This window comes from Saccopteryx bilineata, chromosome 4 (genome assembly GCF_036850765.1).
Source record: "Saccopteryx bilineata isolate mSacBil1 chromosome 4, mSacBil1_pri_phased_curated, whole genome shotgun sequence".
NCBI lineage: Eukaryota > Metazoa > Chordata > Mammalia > Chiroptera > Emballonuridae > Saccopteryx > Saccopteryx bilineata.
In genome coordinates this window covers 273,457,402-273,481,374 of record NC_089493.1, presented here as the reverse complement: position 1 = coordinate 273,481,374, position 23,973 = coordinate 273,457,402, and the positions used below count along the sequence as shown (strand labels likewise).

Here is a 23,973-nt window from a genome sequence, read left to right as displayed (position 1 = left end):
TCTGACTGGGAATCAAACCTGGCACATCCACATGCTGGGTGTAAGCTTTACCAGTGAGCCAACTGGCCAGGGCGAGCTGGGACTCTTAAGCTGCTGGTAACCATGTTTATTGAATGGGGAGAGCCTGCCCAGGAGACAAAGTGATAACCAAAGCCCTGATCACCTCAATTGAACACCTGGATCCAGCTATGTCTGAAGGCAAGACTCTGTCATTTAAACGAGTATGTGTTAAATCCAGTATGGGTTCTCTTATCAGCCATCAGATTAATATACTTAAATGTTTCAACTGTTCTTCCTCCTAAGACCATGTACTAATGTCACTAACAATGTCTAGCACGACTGGCTGTCTGGTCCTACCCACTGTGGCCCTTGAGTCTTCCAGCTGCGGGCCTAGAAATCAGGAAGCAGGGACAAGCTGCCCCTGACGTGTCTGGTCTCAATTCTTGGCCCACCAAATCCACGAGCATGATAAATAGACGTGCTCTGAGTCATCAGGATGGTTTGTTACACAGCAGTAGCAACTGCAACACCCTCCCACCCTCTATGATCCACGCTCATGAAGAAAAAGATGACGCGAATGCATGGCACAAATAAATAATCTTTAATTTTGACAAATAGCTCCCCAGTACACCAGACAATATGCTGTGGGGAAAGCTACGGAAGCATCCAACGGAGAGATCTAGTCTAACTACATTACTTACTTCTTTAGCACAGAAGTGACTTTGGTTCACACACAAATACAGAAAGATCCCCAGAGTATGACAAGGAAGGAGATCATCCTGGATGAGGGGGTGGTAGGTGTGGTGGCCATTTTAATCCACGTGACTGTCCTTTGCAGGTCTTCTGTGAGTCATAATCACCATGATTTGGTTGGAAAAAAAAATGTTGCTTTTGCTCTATCATATTGTATTTTCTTGACGTACATACACGCTACTGCTACTGAAGGTGGGGTCCTGACAGACAGGACAGTGGGTGAATTTCTCTGACGGGAGGCAGCGAGAAGGGAAAGCCCGGGACTGAGGTCCTGGCCCTCCGCCTTGCTCCCCGGGAGAGCACACAGGTGCACGGACATGTTCACCTGTGAGGGCACATGCACGAGAACATCCACATACCTACCCATGGGGAGTGCCCAGGAATGAGCTAACACAAGGAAAAATTCAGTTAAGCCAGGAGAAGTTTCTTACACTGGAAAGTTTTTTGTTGCCGGCTGGTTCTCCAAATAGTCTAATCTATTTACCATGTCCACGAAACAGCAACGTACTCACACTTTGGAGGAAAGGTATTAGGTTCGAAGAACCCGAGGGAACAGTAGCCTTTTCCAGCCACCCAGTGGGGGTGCATTTGGGGGCGTGGGGGCCGGGCCTCCCCGCACTGGCCAAACTCTTGGAAAATTACGTCTCGATGGAGGTTGGCACCCTTTGGGAGGCCCTTCCTCTGGCTGGTAGGTTGAAAGTGCATTTTGGGGAAGCAGGTTATCAACAAAAGCAAGCGCTGCCAGTAAGTTCCACAGCAGTGCCCGCTCAGCTCATGGCATAGGGATGGGGCTTCTGGAAAGTTCTCGGGCCTCGTTCATAGAGGGCAGCCATTTTGTAATCAGCAGTCAGCTTCCTCTCCGTTCTGAGAGGATTCAGTGTGTGTGTGTGTGTGTGTGTGTGTGTATGTGTGTGGTGAGTGTGTATACAGTTGTGGATGGAATAGGTAGATATTTAGATGACATATTTTTCTGTTTTAAATTTTCTTCCCTATTTTTTTTAATTTTTTTTTTACACACATGACATCTGCCTTCCCTGCAGCCCTCAGGTCACCTCCAGAGAGGCAGGAGACACGCGGTCACACTCGGCGCGGGATCTGAGGCTGTGCCACTGCTCCACGGCCGTGCGGTGGGTGTTGAGCATCCGCCGCCAGTGGTTGGACTCAGAGGGGCCTGACGAGTACTGGCCGATGACAATCCTTCCAATGAAGTCGTTGCTGCTCTTCATGTTGTGACCGAACACTAGAGAGCCAGAGGGACAAGGGCAAGGGTGGGGAGGCAAGAGGAGGGGGGGGGGACAGAACAGGAGGCAGGAACAAGACAAAGGCCATTAGTCTACACAGTCCTCAACTGCAGACGCAGGGTCCTCACTCTCCGGACATTGTCTGTTCCTTCTAATGGCGAGAATTCCCCGGCCCCCTCAGCTTACTCTCCCACAGGGACGGGGTGCTCCCGGGACACCCGGTGTCCCGCTGTCCCTCCCCATGTCGGCTGTGCCCCGCCTCCCAGCACTGGCCCTTCTTTCTGCCGGAGAGCTGCCCCCTGCAATGTGCAGCCTGACAGGACACTTATGTCTGGTTGCCACGCTGCCTACAGAGCTCGAGGGCTGGACCGTTCTGGTGGAAGAGCCAGCCATCGCTGGAGTCCCACTGAGTAGTTACACCAGGGTTGCCCTGTCACAACAAGGTTGACCTTTGGGGCTGGAACATTCTTTGTTGTGGGGCCTATTCTGTACGCTGCAGGAGGTTGAGCAGCACCTCAGGCCTCTTCCCACTGGCTGCATTAGCACCCCTCTCATTCCACATGAGGACCACGAGGTTCCGCTGTGGGCCATGGGGCCAGACATCCAGCGCGGACCCTGGCTCTGTCATCTGACTAGTTCTGGGGCCCTGAGGCAAGCAAAGGAACCACAGGTCTTTATGAGGTTCCGAGGGGACCATGTGCGTAAAATTCTCAGCTCTGCAGACAGTAAGCATGCCTCTAATGTACTGCTATTTTGAGTCTACATTTGTGTCTGTTGATCTTTTTAAAGAGATTTTGCGTTTCCTCTGTTCCAGGCAATAGAGGCCAGATTCCGGAGAGAAATGACGACGGCAGTTCCTTCTACGCCTTGTACTGCATGTCTCTTTGGAAGGCTTTTCTGTTCATCGCAATGCAAGCTTAATTTGTGTCTTTCAAGCCTAATGAGATAGTTAGCTTGATTTATCACCCCAGCCAAGTTCTGCCTAGTTCTTTATCTGCATGTGGGTAGTCCAGGCATGCCATCTTGCTACCGGGGAACACAGGCTGCATCTGTGTTATAAACGAGAGGCTCCAGAACAGGAGCTATCACAGATTCGCCCAGCATGAGCCGTGCAAAGGCGGTTGCATCCCAGGAGGGAATCCATTATCAAATAAACCAGCTAAAATATGCAGCCCCAGAGCTTGAATGCTAACGATCCTCTGTTCTCCCCTGTGGGGCTCACAGCAAGAATTCCAAATGATAAAAATGGGAGGGGGGCAGAAAAATGGGAAAACAAGAACAAAAACCTCATCCATTGTTTAAAAACCAGAAAGTTCTAGAGTGAGCTAGGCTGAGTGCACTAAACCACGTGAAATGCTATTCGTCTCAATCAAGGGTATCCTATACCTGTCAGCTCTATGGACAAAAATTGGATCACATATATTTTTTGTACGTTTGGTAACGTGCTCAGTATGCTTAGGTGGACCTCATTTACATGCAAATTAGAAATGAAATCTTTGCTTAATAGAGAAAATTCCTAAGGAGCTCTCTGATACATTTGAAAAAATTTGTTTTTGAAGAGTTAACACTCAAGACTGTTCTACACCATAGCTGATGGGCAGTGAGAAGTTTGATCTCACCAGATGTGAACAAGCTACTGGAGTCCCCTTCTCTGTGGGTCTTGAATTTAAAGCAAGATATTATTATTATTATTACTTAGCAAGATCCTATTATGAGACCACTTTAGGCCCTATTTAGTTTTCTTCCCTGGGAACAAAATATTCTCTCTTCCTCTGGCCCACCAAAGCTCAAATGAAAATGCAGAAACATCTTAGTAAATAAGTATAGACTTTACTTCTTTGGAAAAGGGGTTTTAAGAAAGGTAATCTCACCAGAACCCCAAGGTGTGGGTTCAATCCCCAGTCAGGGCACATACAAGAATCAACCAATGAATGCATGAATAAATGGAACAACAAATTGATGTTTCTCTCTCTCATCCTTCCTCTTTCTCTCTAAGATCAATAAATAAAAAATTGAAAGAAAAACAAGGAAGGAAATCTCAAACATTCTCATGCATCATTGGTGAAGGAGGAAGCTGGTTTCACTTTTAGGGGAAGGTCACAGTATCTGCTCAAAATAAAAATGTCGTTAACTCGTGATCCAGCAATTCTACTTCTGGGAATGTACCTCACAGAGTTATCTGCACAATGGACACAGCTATACGTACAAGGACATTTACTGCAGCAGGGGCTGGCACACAGGAGCCTCCAAGCCAAACCTGCCCTGCCACCTGGTTTTGTAAGTTTTATTGGAACCCGTTCAAACCCACTCACTTCTATGATGTCCACGGTGGCCTTTGCACACAGTAACACAGTTGAGTAGTTTCAACGAAGACCATATGGCCCAAAGCTTAAAATATTTATATTACCTGGGCTTTTACAAAAAAAAAAAATTGCTGATCTCTGCTCTAGAATATTGTTTATAAGAATGAAAAGTAGAAATAATAAAAATGTCCATGAGGAAGTGTGGCTGAGTTTGTTGGTGTCCTGCCCACCCCCTCAGCCCACCCTGTAGGCTGCCCACAACTTCCGTGAATGGTGTCCTAACATGAGCGCCCACAGCTCTGTGCTGTGAACCCACGTCAGTCCATGCGAAATCACAGACTTCTGGTGGGGAGTAACGTGGCCTCTGAAGGGGTGGGAGACGAGGGTAGACTATGTGACTGACCCTCAGTCAACCTCCTGGACACCAAGTGTGTAGCCACACATTGTTACTCGGAGAGTTAAGTGCTGTCCATAGGACTCCACTGGGAGACTAGAGTCCGTAGGACTCGACTGGAAGTGGGGGCCTAGGCTCGCCTGCACCCTGCGCCTTTTCCCTTGGCTGGGCTTGGTCGGTATGCATTCACTGTCACAGACTGTAACCGTGAGTATAGCAGCTTTCCCGAGTTCTGCGAGTCCTTCACATCACTGAACCTGATGGTGGTCTAGGACCTCCTGAGCTGCGGTCATCCACTCATCAAATGTCCCTGATTGGCTTGCTTCTCCTTCCTGCCTCCTCTCCCCACTGGCTTGCCAGTGCTTCCTGGGATCACCTGCCCAGGAGCCTGCTGGTCCCCAAGTCATTGTCTTAGGATCAGATTTGGGAGCACCCGGGCTAAGACTGGAGGGGACCAACTAGATCATTCCTGATGTAACAATACCATGGAAACCAATGTCACTGTTAAAAACGAGACAGACCTATATATATAAACGGAAAAATCTCCAACACCTACCGCTAGGAGACAAAAGCAAGTTGCAACACAATATATGTAAACACAATCTTTTTGTTATGACATTAATATATAGAATAGAAAACAGTATCTGGAGAAATGTTCCCCAGACTGTTAAGAGTGGCTCTCTCTAGGGAGGGGAAACAGAGGGAACTTTCCGCTTTTTGTCTTACATTAGATCAGGGGTTGAGAACCTATGGCTCGCGAGCCAGATGTGGCTCTTTTGATGGCTGCATTACAGACAAATCTTTAATAAAAAAATATAATAACATTAAAAATATAAAACATTCTCATGTATTACAATTCATTCATTTCCTACTGCTCATGTTCATGGTTGCGGGTGGCTGGAGCCAATCACAGCTGTCCTCCGGGACAACACCAAATTTTTATTGGATAATGCCTAACGTACACGGGTCGTTGTATGGCTCTCATGGAATTACATTTTAAAATATGTGGCGCTCATGGCTCTCTCAGCCAAAAAGATTCCCGACCCCTGCATTAGATGTACAGTTTAAACTTACAACAAGTGCATATTATTTTGTAAAGAAAACAAAAGAAAAAAAAATAAGTTGCTGTTAGAGACTCCACATTTAACTCGCCAGCAGGGGAAGAGGACTAAAGGAAGTCATAGCCTACGCTCCTCATCCCAATTTGCAAAGTAACTGAGCCCGGTGACTCACTTGGCCCTGGAAAGGCGGGAGCCTCCGCGTGATTCAGGTTTTCTGACGGGAAGGGAAGCGGTAGCTGCTCTGGCCATCTGAGCTAATTGGCAGGCTTCGGCACTTGCAAATCACTTGGTGAAGTTATGGCAATCTTAACAGTCATTCAAAAAGCAAACATTTAAAATGCAAATTATAATAAGCTGAAGCTGAATAAAACTAATGACTTCTATTATATAATATAAGCTGCCCGGGAGAATATCAAGATCTGTCGTCACTGTTGAGTCTAGGGGTGTGCCGTTGGAGAGGACATGGAATGGAGACTGGATCCGTGCAGAATACAGACAGGGGCTCAGAGGCAGTAGGCAGACACCCCTGCCCCCTCCATTTAAGAGGTAAGGAAACCAAGTCACTGGGCCAGCTGGTGATAAAACTTCCAGTATTTGCAGCAAATAACCTGTAAAGGAAGCAAATTCCTCATAACGAGATCCCTGCAATCCTCTTCAGAAACGATCACATCCAGAAACTTTGTTGTGAGGCACCCCAAGTGTCCCCACTGGCTGAGACAGGGGCTCATTTTACTGCAGTCGCTAGTATATTACTGACACTGTGTATACTCCAATGTACCCCAGCCATCTGGAAGCATCTCCCAACAACCTGTACAATCCAGAGTGGCAAAAGGAGTCTAAGCAGTCAGGACAGATGTCACAAAGTCTGTGCACAAAACCCAGGAAGAGGGCTTCGCACGTTTTCTCTAAGAACCTATATCCTATTCATGGAGTTAGACGTAACTTCAAATAAACTTGGTCATTTGGTTTCCCCACCCACAGTAATTTAAATTAATTTAGTGGATTGTGACTACCAGACAGATACAAGAACTTAAAAAAGGACAGTAGAATGAGGCCATTTGGTGAGGGGCGAACACTCGCTACTTCACAGAGCCCAGTGATATTCCCCCTGGGATGGGCTTTGAAGCAGCAGGAGGAGTAACATTGCTTTGGTAAAGACCCACTATGTGAGGAAAGGACCTACTATGGGATGGCCCAGGGCTGAGCAGGGCACTGGATTAACTGAATCGTCACATCAGCCCTCTAGAGTGGGGTTTCTCATCCTCAGCACTGCTGACATTTTGGACCAGATCGTTGGGGTTGTAAGGGGCTGTTCTGAACATCATAGGATGCTTAGCGGCACGTCTGGTCTCTACCTCCTAGATGCCATTAGCAGCCCTCTTCCCAGTTGTGACAGCCAAAAGTATCTCCAGACATTGCCGAATGCTCCGCCCCCATTGAGAACTGTGGCTCACTCTGTGGGGGGCAGTGGGGGGGGGGTTCTGGGGGCCAGAGAGGTGCAGGGAATGCTCACAGGGCTCCAGTCTAGATGTCCTTGCCCTGAGTGAGTCAAGGGCAAGTTGAGTCTTTCACACGTTGCTATTTGCTATAAAAATTGAATTTGTTCTTCCCTCTTAAAGCTAAACTCTTTTGCTTGCTAATTAGTTTGCCAAGATGATTCTGGAAGGGAAGCTGGATGACTTAAGAGCATGGGTGTGATAAACACTGCAAATTAAAAGGGAAAAAAAAAATCTTGATCTTTACCAATGGGAGCAGACTCACCAACTCCCCATTTTGAATGTTTGGTTCACAAGGTGATACACCCATATGCAGCTCTGAGCCTGATGGCATTAAGCTGGGGTGCCCCCAGATCGTGGCTGTCCCCAGTAATCCAACTCTTGGGTGCTAGGCTGAGCTGCTCCCCATTTCTGCAAAGATGCACTAAGCCAGCAAAACTCATCCGGGGCTGTTTCAAAGTCCACCCTAATTCCTCACCATGGAGGGATCCCCACCCTCATCAGAATGTCCATCCGTTACCTTAACTCTTGGAGGAAACCCAAAGCCGTCTACACACCCGTTTCCTCCCTCTCCCCTTCCCACAGGCCGGCTCTGACACACCCCAACAAAGATGGTGCCCATTCTCTTTCACCTTCTGCAAAACTTCCCCAAACTATAGCACTCCCTCTTCTTTCTTCTTTTCTCCGAAACCTAGAAGCTGTTTCAGGTTTTTCTTCAAAACAAGGTAGATCATGTCCCTTCCCTGGGCCTCAGTTTCCCCACTTATACAATGGGCGAGTGTGTGTAGGTTTTTAGGGCCCCTTTTAGCTATGACGTTTCTTTGGTTCTAAGAAGTTTCATCCACAATTTAAGGGTGATATTTTTTTAAGCAAGATTCTTGGCTCACTTAGTGATTCATAGCAGCTGCTCGGACAGAACTTTTTCTCCACGTTTTTCTTTCCAACAGTCAAAATGACAGTTTAGATAACAGTATTATAATAATTAAAAAGCAGCAATAGTGAATCCTGAGTTCTGTGAATCAGGCACTGAGCAAAATACCTTATATACATTTTTTTTGTACTTAATCCAAAGCACAATTCTATTAGGGGAGGTAGTATTTACATCCCCATTTTGCTGATGAGGAATTAGACGCTTAAAAAGTTAAGAGGTTGAGAGTCCCAGGTCACAGTCAACATCTGGCACAGCAGGAATCGGAACTCAAAGCTCAGCATCACTTTCCTTTCTCCCACTTCAGAAAAAAAGTCTTACCCATTCCCCTCTTCCATTGACCCTGACATGTGACAAGGACAAGCTGAGGAGTAGAAATATATCATATCTGTGTGCATTTAAAGGGAGTTAGATCCTCAAGTCAGCAGAGAAGGCAAGGATGCCAACAGTCAGAGTGGCCCTTGACAATCCCTTACAAAGGTTGGAGACCTTCCCGCTGTCTCTCTCGGGTCAAGCATGGTCAGATTTGCCTCCAATGTCTGAATGGACGGCTGCTTTTTCAAGCAAGCAGCAGACAAGGAAATTGTCTTGTGTTTAGGGACTATTGATATGAACAAAATAATAATAGCACCCAATGCTTAGGAAGCGCTTATCATGTGTTTAACCTACACAGTGAGCCTATTTACAAGTCCTAGTATCTCCTTGGGCCTAGAGGACACACACTGGCATCACGGCCTGCCTTCTGAGGGTGGACCAGGAGAAGGCCTTGAGCAGGCCTAGAAACCAGCTTGGGTTATTCGGGTGGGAAGTTCTGGGATCCCAAAACTCGGAAGTGATCTAGGAAAGGAGGGTGGGTGTGTCTGCTTGACTCCGGGGCTCCTTGTCTTCAGTCCCCTCACCCTATTTACAGCAGGAGGCCCAGGGAGGGAGCCCCTCTCACCCAGGTCTATGGGTAATACTGGCTTAGAGTGAACTGAATTCCTTTAATGTAGTGGTTCTCAGCTAGGCCCACTTTTACCCCCAAACTTGGCAATGTCAAAAGACATTTGGGTTGTCACAATTGGGGGGGGGGTTGCTATTGGCATCTAGTAGACAGAGGACAGGGATGCCACTGAACATCCTACACTGCAGCCGACCAGCCCTCACAACAAAACATTATTTGACCTTAAATGTCAACAAGTGCTGAGGTTGAGAAACCCTGCCTTATGGGACAGGCATGTGTGACTGTGACAGGGTTTCCTTCCACTAATACCTGATCCTCTTTCTCCTCCCCCACCAGGAAAGGAAAGTCGCTGAGATCTGAGCGGCAAGACGGATCCACAGGGAAAGACAGCAGAGAAGGGAGCCGGGGAGAAGGCAGGGGGGAGGTCGTGTCAGCTGAGCTGGAGAGGGTTTGGGAGCCTGACATAGATGACATTCCAGAACAAATTCAGGGGAGGGAAAATCGGGATGTGGAGGGAGGAGCTTCTGAGAAATGTTGCTGCGGGTTAGGGTTGAAATCTCTTTCTCCTTGTTCAAGACAGAGAAGTCAAGATGGAAATTTCTTCTGGATCCCCATGGACTGCTGGACCACTTCTGTCCTCCTCTGTGTGGAAACAGCCACGTGGAACCTGCGCTTATGAAGCCGACATATGGTTTGCAGAATCACTTGCAGATCAGTGTGTGAATCACACCTCCGTGGAGGAAGCATTTAAAGTGTGGCTATAAAGTAATGTGCTTGTTTTTACATGAACGACCAAAATCGGTACATCTGAACGAGGACCGTCTTTGTACATTTGTTTTAGAGATGCTGGCACCGCTTTGGGGGAAATGTGCACTTCAAATTGTCTAGAACTAGTTACAAGACACCTATTGAAGCTTTACCAGGATAATTGATCAAATCTTCCCCCTTCACCCTCTAAGCTAATTGAGAATCATGTGAAAATCACTTGTGTGAAGGGTGACATGAGTGGAGCCATATGACATAGAGCTGGAGTAGCCAGTTCAGAGAAACTGCCCTTCACATCTCATTTTCTTTATCTTCTGAACTGGACTAAATGGCTACACCCCAAGAAGTCAGTGAGAACAAAAATATTCCTGTTTGTAAGGACTGATAAAACAGGACTTTGTGATGACCAAATTGCTAACCAGTTAATGAAGTATAAATCTAGCCTTCTGCCCGATGACTGAATCTCAAGCCAATCTGTGAAGAACACATCTATCTTTATCTCACTGTGGGAGACAGGCTGTAAGCTGGCAAAGTCCTTATAGCCTAAGGCAGGGGTTGGGAACCTACAGCTTGGGAGCCAGATGTGGCTCTTTTGATGGCTGCATCTGGCTCGCAGACAAATCTTTCAGAAAAAAAACAATAACGTCAAAAATATAAAACATTCTCATGTATCACAATCCATTCATTTCCTACTGCTCATGTTCATGGTTGTGGGTGGCTGGAGCCAATCACAGCTGTCCTTCAGGACAACACCAAATTTTTATTGGATAATGCGTAAGGTACACGGGTCGTTGTGAGGTCCGGAAGTAAACTTCCCTCCTTTTAATCAAGTAGTCAGCTAGCTAATTGCAGAAACCCTTTCGACAAAGAAGATGGCTCAAAGAAAAAAAGATAAAGAGTATCGTACTTTTCAGCAGGAATGGACAAAGGAATTCGCCTTTGTGAAGAGAGCAGGTTCTGCAGTGTGTCTAATATGCAATGATAAAATTGCATCGATGAAACGGTCAAATATAAAGCTTCACTTTAACACACGCCATACTACATTTGCATCAAAATATCCAGTGAGGAACAGCAAGAAGAAAGTGTGTCAAGAGCTACTGTGCAGAGTGCAAGCTAGTCAGCAGCAACCCCGTGTTTGGACCCAACAAGGTGACTGGAATTCGGCTAGCTTTGCTGGTGCTTTAGCAATTGTGAGAAACAGAAAGCCATTCACAGATGGGGAATATGCCAAAACATTCATGCTTGATGTTGCCAATGAACTTTTTGACAACTTTTTGGATAAAGACAAGATAATCAAATGAATAAAAGACATGCCTCTGTCGGCAAGAACTGTTCACGATCATACCATCATGATGGTAAATCAAATTGAGGCAACACAAGTGAAGAACATAAATGCAGCACCATTCTTTTCTCTCACTTTGGATGAGTCAACAGATGTAAGCCATTTATCCCAGTTCAGCGTGATTGCAAGGTATGCTGTCAGTGACACACTGTGTGAGGAAAGTCTTGCTGTTTTGCCTATGAAAGAGACAACAAGAGGGGAGGATTTATTCAAGTCTTTCACTGAGTTAGCTAAAGAAAAAAAATCTACCAATGGATAAACTTATTTCGATGTGTACTGATGGTGCTCGTGCTCCATGCACGGTGGGGAAAAACAGAGAATTCGTAGTGCTTCTTTGTGAACATTAAAAGAGACCCATCCTAAGTTTTCACTGCATCCTACATCAGGAAGCGCTTTGTGCTCAGATGTGTGGCAAGCAGCTTGGTGAGGTGATGTCACTGGTCATTCGGGTGGTCAACTTTATTGTTGCCCGAGCTTTAAATGATCGCCAGTTTAAAACACTGCTGGATCAAGTTGGGAATAATTATCCTGGTCTGCTTCTGCACAGCAATGTGCGTTGGTTGTCAAGAGGGAAGGTGCTCAGCCGTTTTGTGGCTTGTCTGAGCGAAATCCGGACTTTTCTTGAAATGAAAAACGTCGAACATCCTGAGTTAGCTAACACTGAGTGGCTCCTGAAGTACTACTATCTCGTGGACATGACTGAACATCTGAACCAGCTCAATGTGAAAATGCAAGGCATTGGAAATACAGTCTTATTCCTTCAACAAGCAGTGTTTGCATTTGAAAACAAGCTGGAACTCTTCATCGCCGACATTGAAACAGGTCGTTTACTACACTTTGAAAAACTGGGAGAGTTGAAAGATGCATGCACAGCAAGTGACCCTGCTCAACATCTTGATCTCCAGCAGCTAGCGGGCTTCACATCTAATCTCCTGCAGTCATTCAAAGCGCGCTTTGGAGAATTTCGTGAGCACACTCGTCTTTTTAAGTTCATTACCCATCCACACGAGTGTGCAGTGGACAGCGCTGACTTGAGTTACATCCCCGATGTCTCCATCAGAGATTTTGAGTTACAAGCTGCTGACCTGAAGGCCTCAGACATGTGGGTGAATAAGTTTAAGTCACTGAATGAAGATTTGGAAAGACTGGCATGACAGCAAGCAGAGTTGGCGAGCATACACAAATGGGGAGAAATGAAAAAACTTCAACCCGCGGACCAGCTGATTGTCAAAACTTGGAACATGCTTCCCGTTACATACCACACACTGCAGCATGTGAGTATTGCTGTACTGACAATGTTTGGCTCTACGTATGCATGAGCAGTCTTTCTCACATCTAAAGAACGTTAAGACCAACCTACGATCTCGTTTAACAGATGGAAGTCTCAATGCCTGCATGAAGCTTAACCTCACCAAGTATCAACCAGACTACAAAGCCATCAGCAAAACTATGCTGCACCAGAAGTTGCATTAATGGTAAGAAGTACTCGGCCCTGGCCGGTTGGCTCAGCGGTAGAGTGTCGGCCTGGCGTGCGGGGGACCCGGGTTCGATTTCCGGTCAGGGCACATAGGAGAAGCGCCTATTTGCTTCTCCACCCCCCCTCCTTCCTCTCTGTCTCTCTCTTCCCCTCCTGCAGCCAAGGCTCCATTGGAGCAAAGATGGCCCGGGCGCTGGGGATGGCTCCTTGGCCTCTGCCCCAGGCGCTAGAGTGGCTCTGGTCGCGGCAGAGCGACGCCCTGGAGGGGCAGAGCATCGCCCCCTGGTGGGCAGAGCTTCGCCCCTGGTGGGCGTGCCGGGTGGATCCTGGTCGGGCGCATGCGGGAGTCTGACTGTCTCTCCCCGTTTCCAGCTTCAGAAAAATACAAAAAAAAAAAAAAAAAGAAGTACTTTATTCATCATTGGTTAGCAACAGCATAAAAATGTTATTAAAAAGAATTCAGAGACTTATTGTACTTTAAAAGTGTTGGTCTCACATAAAATGCACACATTTACTTGTATTTAGTGTTAAACATATTGTATGGCTCTCACAGAATTACATTTTAAAATATGTGGCGTTCATGGCTCTCTCAGCCAAAAAGGTTCCCGATCCCTGGCCTAAGGCTTAGTTTTAAGACTAAGCTTTTCCCATCCTTTTAATACTAAGATCTTTTCAACATTCTTCTAATACAGGGGTCAGGAACCTTTTTGGCTGAGAGAGCCATGAACGCCACATATTTTAAAATGTAATTCCATGAGAGCCATACAACAACCCGTGTACATTACGCATTATCCAATAAAAATTTGGTGTTGTCCCAGAGGACAGCTGTGATTGGCTCCAGCCACCCGCAACCATGAACATGAGCGGTAGGAAATGAATGGATTGTAATACATGAGAATGTATTACATTTATATTTTTAACATTTTTTTTTTATTAAAGATTTGTCTGCGAGCCAGATGCAGCCATCAAAAGAGCCACATCTGGCTTGCGAGCCATAGGTTCCCGACCCCTGTTCTAATACTAAGATCTTCTCAAAACTAAGCTTTTCACCACACCCTTGACTGTTGCATGATGGGGGGTGGTGGTGCCCTCTAATGAGGAATTTCATTTATGCCTCAGATAAGTGGCTTTGTATCAGAGACTTCCCTATTTGTATATTGGCTTAAAGGCTTTAATTGTCTGTGCTATATAATAAAGTAAAGACCGGGGGCTTTCTCTCTCTGATCTTGCCATCAGCATTGAAGAGGCCTCCTGATCCCATCTTCTTTTCTTGGTGAGTCTATTTTCTTAATTCCACGCCATTCTCCCTCAGGACCTGGAATTACTAGCCGCACTGATTCGCAGCATCTCATCTTGCCCCAATGAACTCTTCTTTAAAACAACTTACCTCATTTTCTTCCCCTTTTCTCATAAAAACCCTGGGCCTCTCTCCCACAGGAGGGAACACTGTTTGGGCTTCTGTTTAAATCTGTACCCCCAGAATGACAATTCCTTTGATCTCAAATAAATGCTTTTTGTTCGATGACTACCTCCTGGATTTTTTGGTTGATACTTGAAAGACTTTAAAAATAAAAAAAAAATACTAGTTCTGGGGTCTGACCCCAGAGATTCTGTTGATGGGTTTGGGGGTGAGGGACTGGGTGTTTTTCAAATGCTCCCCAGGTGATCCTTGGGTACAGTCAGGTTAGACACACTGTGTTAGATGCAAATGAAAATACCAGTTGGGTTCTAGTTGTCCAGTTGGAGGGTAAAAGGGGGCCTGATCCTACTATGTGCTGTCTTTGAATTAAACTTCTCTGACGTGCAGGGGTGAACCTGACCAGCAGGCTCACTAAAGGAGTGAGAGAGAATGTTGCTTATTGTGGGCAGGTAGGTCCCAGAGAGAGGAGGTGGGCTGGGAGAACATTAACACCTTAATCTCATCGCGCATAGGACCACGCACCTCAGGATACAAACTCACCATGTTCCCAATCACATAAGTCAGTTCTCCCTCTGAGGAGTGAATCAAGGACAGAAGAGAATAAACTGAGTAATAAAAGAGAGCCAAGAGGTATTATTTTAGGGCATGGATAGGCAATCTTTTTCTATAAAGGGTCAAACAAGCTTATAGGCTATAATCTTGGTCACAGCTGTTCTGTCATAGTAGCAGAAACCAGTCACAGGCAATATGTAAATGAGTGGGCATGGCTATATGATATAATAAAAATATAACTATTCGGTTTCAGCCCACACTTCCTGATACAGAGGAAGTACGTATCAGGAAGTATCAGGAAGTAAAACCCCTGCAATTCCCTGAGTGACAGGGGTGAGAGGAGTATCTTTTGTTACATTTGGCTTTAGTCCCAGTTCATGAAACAGGAGGGACCCCTGGAATCTGAGGAGTGTAAGAATATCTTCTGTATGCTAATAAGATGACTGGTGGCTGGGTTCTTCAGACAGTTTCAGGATGGAGGCTGGTTGACAAAAAAACCAAGGCATGATTAGAAGGTTGGAACCTTCAGCCCTGACCCCTAACCCTCAATCTCTGGAAAGGAGAGCTTCAGGAGATGGACTTAATCACCAATGGCCAATGCTTTCATCAATCAATCATGCCTAGGGAATGATTTTCTGTATGTGTATATATTACACTTCAACAAAAAAATCAAATTTAAAAACAAACAAATGGACTAATATCTCCAACTGACCTCAAAATGAATGAAATAAATTAAGAGATAAAATAGAGAAATGGAAACATATGTGATAAAGGAAACAGAAAAATTTCATTGCAGAATCTAGGTGGTGGGTATATGGGTATTTTTCTTTTTTAAATTTGTTTACTGATTTTAGAGAGAGAGAAAGGGAAAGAGAGAGAGAGACCGAAACACCTATCAATTTCTGTATGTGCCCTGACTGGGGATCAAACTGGCAATCTTTGGGTATCAGGATGATGCTCTAACTAACAGCTATCTGGCCAGGGCTAGGACACAGATGTTGACTGAATAATTCTTTTATTTTTTAAGTTTTTAAAAAAATGTTGTAATTTAAAAAACCCAAACATTCAAACAGCTCAATTGTCCTACTTTTATAGCCTTTACTAGCTTCTTTATGCCACAGAAATATCTACTTCCAGATCTGTGTGGCTACTCAGCTCACAGGCTGGTCACAGGGCTGTTGGGTCCTATGGCAGAAAGGGAACTTGGTGAACCATTGGAGACTGGGAGAGAACAAGACACGACTATCTGCAGAGATAGCCAGGAGCTCCCAGTGGGTTCTGCAAGGTTATGCCAATGTTTGGTCTACTCACAACCCCAAACAAAAGGTTCAAGTCTCCTTTGGTCCAATGAGCAGATGGATCCTGCCCAGAGTCTGCCCCTGCCTTCTGCCACAAAAAAGATGTCCCACACCATGAGTCATGAGAGAACTGCAAATGAAAATCACAACCGCTGGTTTCATTTTTTTAAAATTTCCCCTCAATTTTGTTTTCTAAAAAGTATTAATTCTATAGAATAAAATCCATCCATTTTAAGTATAAAATTGAATTAATGCAATCATTATATACATATGTGTCACCACCACCACAATCAAGATATAATTCTCTTCCTAAAAGAGTACTCTCTTGCCCCTTTCTCCTCTATCCCCTCCCTATCCAAGCAGGCCCTTCACACAGGCAATCACAGATCTGCTACTTTTTGTCCCTATACTTCTATGCCTTTACTAGCACTCCATAAAAAGAAACTTTATAGTCATTTGCGTAATGTTTTTGGATTCATTCACATATTTGTCTCTTCATATTTCTGGCCCTGGCTGGCCAGTGGCTCAGTGGACAGAGCGTCAGCCTGGACTATGGACATCCTGAGTTTGATTCCTGGTCAGAGCACGCAGAAGAGACCATTTGCTTCTCTCCCTCATCCTCTCCCCCCTTTTTTCCTTCTTCCCCTCCAGCAGCCAGTGGCTCGATTGTTCAAGCATGGCCCTGGGCAATGAGGATAGCTTTGTTGGAGCACACCAGCCTCAGGTGCTAAAAATAGCTCAGTACTAGAGCATCAGCCTTAGATGGGGTTCCTGGGTGGATCTTGGTTGGGGCACATGTAGAAGTCTGCTTCACTATTTCCCCTCCTCTCACCTACAGTTAAAAAAAATCCTTCTTTTTTATTGCGGAGTAGAATTCTAAGCTATGGCTATATCATAATTTGTTCATCTATTCACAAGTTGATGAACATTTGTACTGTTTCCACTTTTTGGATGTTACAAATAATGCTTCTAGAAACATCTGTGTACATGATGTTTTTTGCCAGTATACATTTTCATTAATCTTGGGTTTCTACCTCAGATTGAAATTGCTGGTCTGTAAGGTAAACGTGTATTTAACTTGACGAGGCAAGGGCGTATTGTTATCCAAAGTGGTCACAGTGACTTGTATTCCCACTGGTTTGATTACTTCCTCATTCATTTTACTTAAAAAAACCCTTATGTTCCAGGTTTTGGAAACCAGCAACCAATGTGGAGCTGCTTTGGCCCAAGCCAACTAAGAAATAAAAACTAAAGTCAAATCAGAAGCAGATTGGGGGCGGGGAGGGGTCCATAGCTACCCGTGATAGTTTTTCTGTACTTTTCCATATGTTTGGATTATTAAATAATATATAATTAAAACTAAAAAAAAAAATTAAAGTAAAAAAATGATTTAAAAATCACCTCATAGTTGCTTATTTATCACTTAAAAACTTTCTTAAACTTGCTTATTTCATTCTTACAAGAATCCTTCTTGGGCCACAGAGGTAGGTAAAACATCTACCCAAGTCATCTGTTTTAATGACAAGCTTTAACAAGACACAAAAGAATAAACAATGTGCCACGTTTTGGAATTTGCAGATTTTGACAATAGCTAGCGAAGCTGACAAACAGAGATGCTTTAACTGAGCAGCCCCATGGCCAGGCTCTTAGCTCACGGAACACCTGGACACATAGAGAGAGCTATGTGCATGGATGTTCGCTCCAATTATGTTTCTAATTGCAAATAACAGTGCTTAACTCCAATGTTACCAACAGGAGACTGATTAAATAAATTGTTCTTCAATTCATGGGCTCAACGGAATATCATGGAGCCATTAAAAATGACTAGGGAGACCTGCCCTCCACGTCAGCCACACCGATCTCCCGGCTCTCTCCCCACGGAAGGGCCCTCGCACTTGCCACTTCCTCCGGCTAGGACGCTCTTCCCACAAACATCCACGTGGCAGATCCCTGATCTCTCTTTCATCTTGGTTCAAATGTCATGTTCTCTGTGAGGCCTTCCCTAGATGCCTTTTTAAAAATTGCAACCCTCACGCCATTCCTCCTTATCCCCCTGTCCCTGCTTCTGTTTTCTCCTTACCATTTTTTTTTTCTGAAGCTGGAAACGGGGAGAGACAGACAGACTCCCGCATGCGCCCAACTGGGATCCACCCGGCACGCCCACCAGGGGCGATGCTCTGCCCCTCCGGGGCATCGCTCTGCTGCGACTAGAGCCACTCTAGTGCCTGGGGCAGAGGCCAAGGAGCCATCCCCAGCGCCCGGGCCATCTTTGCTCCAATGGAGCCTTGGCTGCGGGAGGGGAAGAGAGAGACAGAGAGGAAGGGCGGGGGGTGGAGAAGCAAATGGGCGCTTCTCCTATGTGCCCTGGCCGGGAATCGAACCCGGGTCCCCCGCACGCCAGGCTGACGCTCTACCGCTGAGCCAACCGGCCAGGGCCTCTCCTTACCATTTAACACAGGGGTAGTCAACCTTTTTATACCTACCGCCCACTTTTGTATCTCTGTTAGTAGTAACATTTTCTAACCGCCCACCGGTTCCACAGTAATGGTGATTTATAAAGTAGGGAAGTAACTTGACTTTATAAAATTTATAAAGCAGAGTTACAGCAAGTTAAAGCATGTAATAATAATTACTTACCAAGTACTTTATGTTGGATTTTCACTAAGTTTGGCAGAATAAATCTTTATAACACAACTTACTATAGTTAAATCTATCTTTTTATTTATACTTTGGTTGCTCTGCTACCGCCTATCATGAAAGCTGGAACGCCCACTAGTGGGCGGTAGGAACCAGATTGACTACCACTGATTTAACATCATCTCTACACAGCATAAATCAGTTGTTTGCTTTGTTTACTGTCTGTCTTCCACATTAGCCTGATGACACCAGGGTTTCTGTCTGATTTATTTACTGCTGTATCCACTGTGTGTGGCTCATAGAGGTTCTTAATATTTGTAGAAAAAATATATATACGTGGATATGGAAAAATGTGTAAGATATATTAAGTGAAAAGAACAAGTTGCAGGAAAGTATATATATTTTGGATTCTAACAACAGAAAATAGAGATGTATATACAAAACACACACAGATGCACACGCATCACATATATACCTATATACACGCACACTCATATATACACATATATACATATCAGTTCAGACATTCCTGGAAAGAAAGCTATAATAAATTGTTGAGAGTAGTTACTTTTAAAAGGGGGAATGAGGGGATTTGTACCTTTAATTCTACTCTCTCCTGTATGGTTGTATGACATATACATAAATAAATATATACCAAAATACATCCTTTATAATAACAATGTTAAAAGCTATCAGTTCTCCTTTCCCCATGTATCCCCTTCACATCATCCCATGCATCCATAACCACAAGATGGGGGAGTAGATCTGACTTAAAAATACTCCACCCCTCTTCCCGAGAGGTTCCCACCCTCTCTCCCGCTGAGCCCGGCTCCAGTCCGCCTGCCCAGGCCACACCACCTGGGAAACGGGGCTTGTTTGCAGAACAAGATGTTGCTATCTGCCCCAGTTTTTATGGGCAGCAACAAGGAAGCCATCTGGAAAATCTGCCCAGATGAGCGAGACCTGGCTCTGCAGGCTCTGCAGGCTCTGCCTCCGAATGGGGCACACTCACAGGCAGCCAGGGAGAAACCACTGGGAATACCGAGAGGTTAACACGCCATAAGGAGAATAAACAAGCCTCAAGCAAAAGCCCCTGGCTCCAGCCCAAGCCAGCCTGCCTTTCACAGCTGCTGGCAGAGGTCACTGACCCACCCCTGCAAACTCCAGAGGGGGCTCACCCAGCTGTCTCAGCCTGACCTTCTCTGCTGTGGGGCTGTCCTGGACACTGTCAGGTGTTTGGCAGCATCCCTGGCCTATACCCACTTGATGCCAATGACATCCTCTGAGTTGTGACATCCAAAACTGCCTCCAGACATGGCCAAATGTCTGCTGGGGGACAGAATCAGCTCTGGCTGACAACCACTGGGATAACTACTTTTCTATGTCAGGAAGTGCCTGAGACTTCCCAGCCAAAAAGTATTTGGTGAATTTTCTGCAGAGACAGCTCAGGCCGGGCTAAATTCCCCAAACCTGGAGTGTGGTGGTGTGGGATCCCCCAGGCTGATACGAACTCAGAGGCAACAGGCACTCAGGGAGGCAGTGGAGTGAAAGGGCGCAGGGCCCAGGCTGGCTCTTTCCTTTGTCCGTGTGGGTACCTCTGGCACCTGTGGCTGTGTAGTCTCCAAAGCCTCTCTTCCTGGACAAGCAGCCGGACCACTTTTCCCACCTGCCCTTAGAGTGAGTTGTAGCCAATAGAGTGAAGTAGGAAATGGTGGAAATAACTTCTAGGTGTGGCCTATTAAAAATTTCCTACGCAATCCTCAACTTTCTCTCCCTCTCTCTGATCCACCAGCTGGAGGTGAAATCCTCCAAGGTCTCCCAGGCAGGAGAAGACAGCAGAGCCACAAGTTGGAAGGGGTCTGGGTCGCTGAATCACTGCATGAAAGGTCACCCAAAAGGACCCACAAAGGATGACTGTGCAAGCAAGAAAGAAGCTTCTATTGTGTTAAACCACAAAACCCCCGGGCTGATCTTTTATAGCAGCTAGCCTTACCTTAACAAATACATTGACTTTTAGGAAGTCACTTGAGCTCTCCAAGCTTTAGTTAATCCCTCGTAAAATGGGGATACCAGTACCTCCCTTATTTGGTTGTCGGGAGAGCGACTGGAACAAAGTTTGGCTTTTATTATTTATGGAAAGAGTTACCACAGTACTCCTGTTCTCTTCAGTATCTCTTTTGACTTCTATTTCCAAGTCACACTCAGTAACTTGAAAAGCAGGCTTTGCCCTGCCTGCAAATGCCTTAGGCACACTTTGGGTTTTTAGAGATACTTCTTAAAGCAGAGAAACCTCGTTTTATCCTATGGTTGTCCAGGAATCTCTTAAGAGTCCTGGCCCCTCCTTACCAAAGAGGCCACAGAGAAGCCAAGGTGACCCTGAACAAGGGGACCCCTCCCCAACTCTTCTTTGTGTCTCCAGCCCCAATAAAGTTAAGCAGAATAAGATCTGAAAGCATACACGTAATGGGAACTTCGGCACCAACCCAGGGGACGCTATTCCTGGGCCTGCTCTGTAACTCAGGATCCTAAAGGGAGTGGCCAACAGCTAAGCCCCAAATACCCTCCCTCCCCTGGCCAGGGTCAGGTACCTCTTTCTACAGACAGAGGGAAAGCCCTGGCCGGGTAGCTCAGTTGGTTAGAGTATCATCCCAATAAGCCAAGGCTGCATGTTCGATCCCCAGTCAGGGCACATTCAAGAATCAACCAATGCTCTCTCTCTCTCTCTCTCTCTCTTTCCCCCCTCCTCTCTCTCTGTCTCTCTAAATATCAATCAATAAATTTTAAAAAATCAACGAATGAATGCATAAATAAATGGAACAAGACAATGTTTCTCTCTCCTCCCCTTCCCCTCTCTCTCTCTGAAAAAAAAAAAAAAAAAAGACAGAGGGAAGGCCAGCCCTTTTACTCATACTGCTTATTCTTCCTGGTAAACGATGCCCTTGCCTAAGGTCACCTCTAGAAATGATTGCCATTATAGATAGGCCAACTGTGTTCTGTCTTACTTTAATGCGGGGGTGGGGGTTCGGCAGGAACCCAGGGAAGCAGTTTTCCTGTCAACTTACTAACAGGGAAAAACTGAAAATTACACCCACCGAGCATCTGCTGTGTGCTCAGTATCCCTGCACACATGTCAGCTTACCCATCCTTCATGAAGGCAGGAGGCACATCTGTCCTGTTCCTTTCTGTTTCCCCAGTATCTAAGAGCCTTCACAGTAGGTGCTCAAAAAAAAATACTTATCCAAGTTCCTTACCATGACCTCTACTTATTGCTCTGACCTCATTGGCTTTCTTTCTCCTCTTTGAACAAAATAAGCTCATTCTTGCCCCAGGGCCTTTGCACTTGCCATTCCTTTGCCTAGAATGCTCTCCCCTATCTTTGCACAGGGCCCTTTCTCAGTTTAAAGCAATGCTCCAGGTCCTCTCTGTTGTCTTATTCTATTATTGCTTCAGTGTTTATTTCTTGTTTGTCTCACCCCAACTAGCATGCCAGCATAACAACGAATGAATTATTTCTCTTTCTGTTATTTCTCCAGCAACTAGAGCAACACCTTAGCATCATTGGGGCTTCATAAATATTTGAGGCTGTGTAACCCAGGGACTGAGAGCCCAGACTCTGGACTCAGGCAACCTGAGTTTGAGTCCTGATTCCGGGATCTCAAGCATGCTACTTACTCTAGAGCTGCCTCAGTTTCCTCAGGTACAAAATGATGATTCCTATGTCACAGTGTTGCTATAAGGACTAAATGAGTTAATTCATATGAAATACTTAGAGCAGTGCCTGGCAGGTAGAAAGTATTATATATGTGTTTGTTATTATTATTGTTAAAAACTAAGTAAACAACCCTTTAATGCAGGGGTCCCCAAACTATGGCCCGCGGGCCGCATGCGGCCCCCTGAGGCCATTTATCCGGCCCCCACTGCACTTCCGGAAGGGGCACCTCTTTCATTGGTGGTCAGTGAGAGGAGCATAGTTCCCATTGAAATACTGGTCAGTTTGTTGATTTAAATTTACTTGTTCTTTATTTAAAATATTGTATTTGTTCCTGTTCTGTTTTTTTTACTTTAAAATAAGATATGTGCAGTGTGCATAGGGATTTGTTCATAGTTTTCTTTATAGTCCAACCCTCCAATGGTCTGAGGGACAGTGAACTGGCCCCCTGTGTAAAAAGTTTGGGGACCCCCTGCTTTAAGGTATGTGGCTCACTTATTATATGCGTTTGAAAGACGGCCAATGGGTCCTGCTTAGGATGATACAGTGACCAAGCTCTGGAAATCTGGGGTTCATTCCTAACTACAGCTATTTTCACTACAGTAATAGGTTTCCTTGAAATTATGGGGACTGAAGACACTCCCACTTGAACCCTGGAGGCCCTGACATTTAAAGGTTAAGCCTTCTGCTGCTCACGGGCAGCTCTGGGTTGGTGAAGTCAAGACAAGGTGATGGATGAATATAAAAGATACTCTTGGTTTCTGATTTTATTCCAAGCACAAACCTTCATCCCACGCCCAACCAGGCGCTGGCCTGGGCTGCTGAGCCCGACGGCTGTTAGCCAGCGCTGGGGCACAGGGCGAGGCTGCCGGGTCTCGGCTGGCTCCCTTTCCCATGCTGTCAACCTCGGGCTCCGCAGGGGCAATTGTGGTTGGATACACGCCCAGCTCCTGAATGATCTCCCCCGTGAGAATCTGCCTGGAACAAGGCTCCATCCAAAGGCACCCAAATCATTAAACAGCCATGAAAATGGGACAAAAATTCCAGGAGTCCTGGCAGCTGGCCCGGTCTTCAAAGGCTGTCATTGGAACCCAAAATGAATGTTTAAGATCCAGCCAAGTTGTACTGCCTGGGTGGACGAGGGCAGCCTCACGGAGTTCTCTGGAGCAGAGGCCGAGTCGGGGGTGCCACTGTGGGCTCTGCCCTCTGCCGGGAGCCCCAGGGTGGCAGGTCACTGCTTCCACCCCCTGGCTACTTGGCTGAAGTTCTGCCTCTGCCCACATCCGGGTTCAACGCCACAAGCCACCGAGCCCTCCCCACACGCTCGCACCGTGCAAGCACGTTACAGGCATCATTTCCTTTTGTTCCCACAACACTCTGAGAAGTGTCATCTGAGATCTCCAGACAAGGAAATCCTGGTTCAGCGGAGTTAAGTCACTTGTCAAGATGGGGAACAGTCCTTCACCACTAATCCACCAGCATGTTCTGTTGACTCTGCCTCTAATATTACATCCCGCTGAGTTCCTTCTCTGAAACCCTCTGCCATCTCCCTGGTCCAAGCCACCATGACCTCTCTCCCGGACCAGCACCCTGGCCTCCCAGATGGCCACGGGATCCCCCCACCCCTTGCTCTTCTACAACTCATTCTCCGCGT

The 23,973-nt window shown here is 45.9% G+C and overlaps 1 protein-coding gene across 6 annotated transcripts in view; it reads right to left on the bottom strand.

The window, feature by feature from the left end:
• Positions 1-589: 589 nt before the first annotated feature.
• The window catches only part of SYT17 (synaptotagmin 17), an 87,912-nt gene continuing 64,528 nt past the window's right edge, over positions 590-23,973 (bottom strand). For all 6 annotated transcript variants that reach the window (XM_066274737.1, XM_066274739.1, XM_066274736.1 and 3 more), the window contains one exon: positions 590-1,993. In XM_066274737.1, coding sequence (XP_066130834.1) covers positions 1,797-1,993 — 197 coding nt within the window. In that variant the 3' untranslated portion in view covers positions 590-1,796. The remainder of the gene's footprint in view (positions 1,994-23,973) is intronic.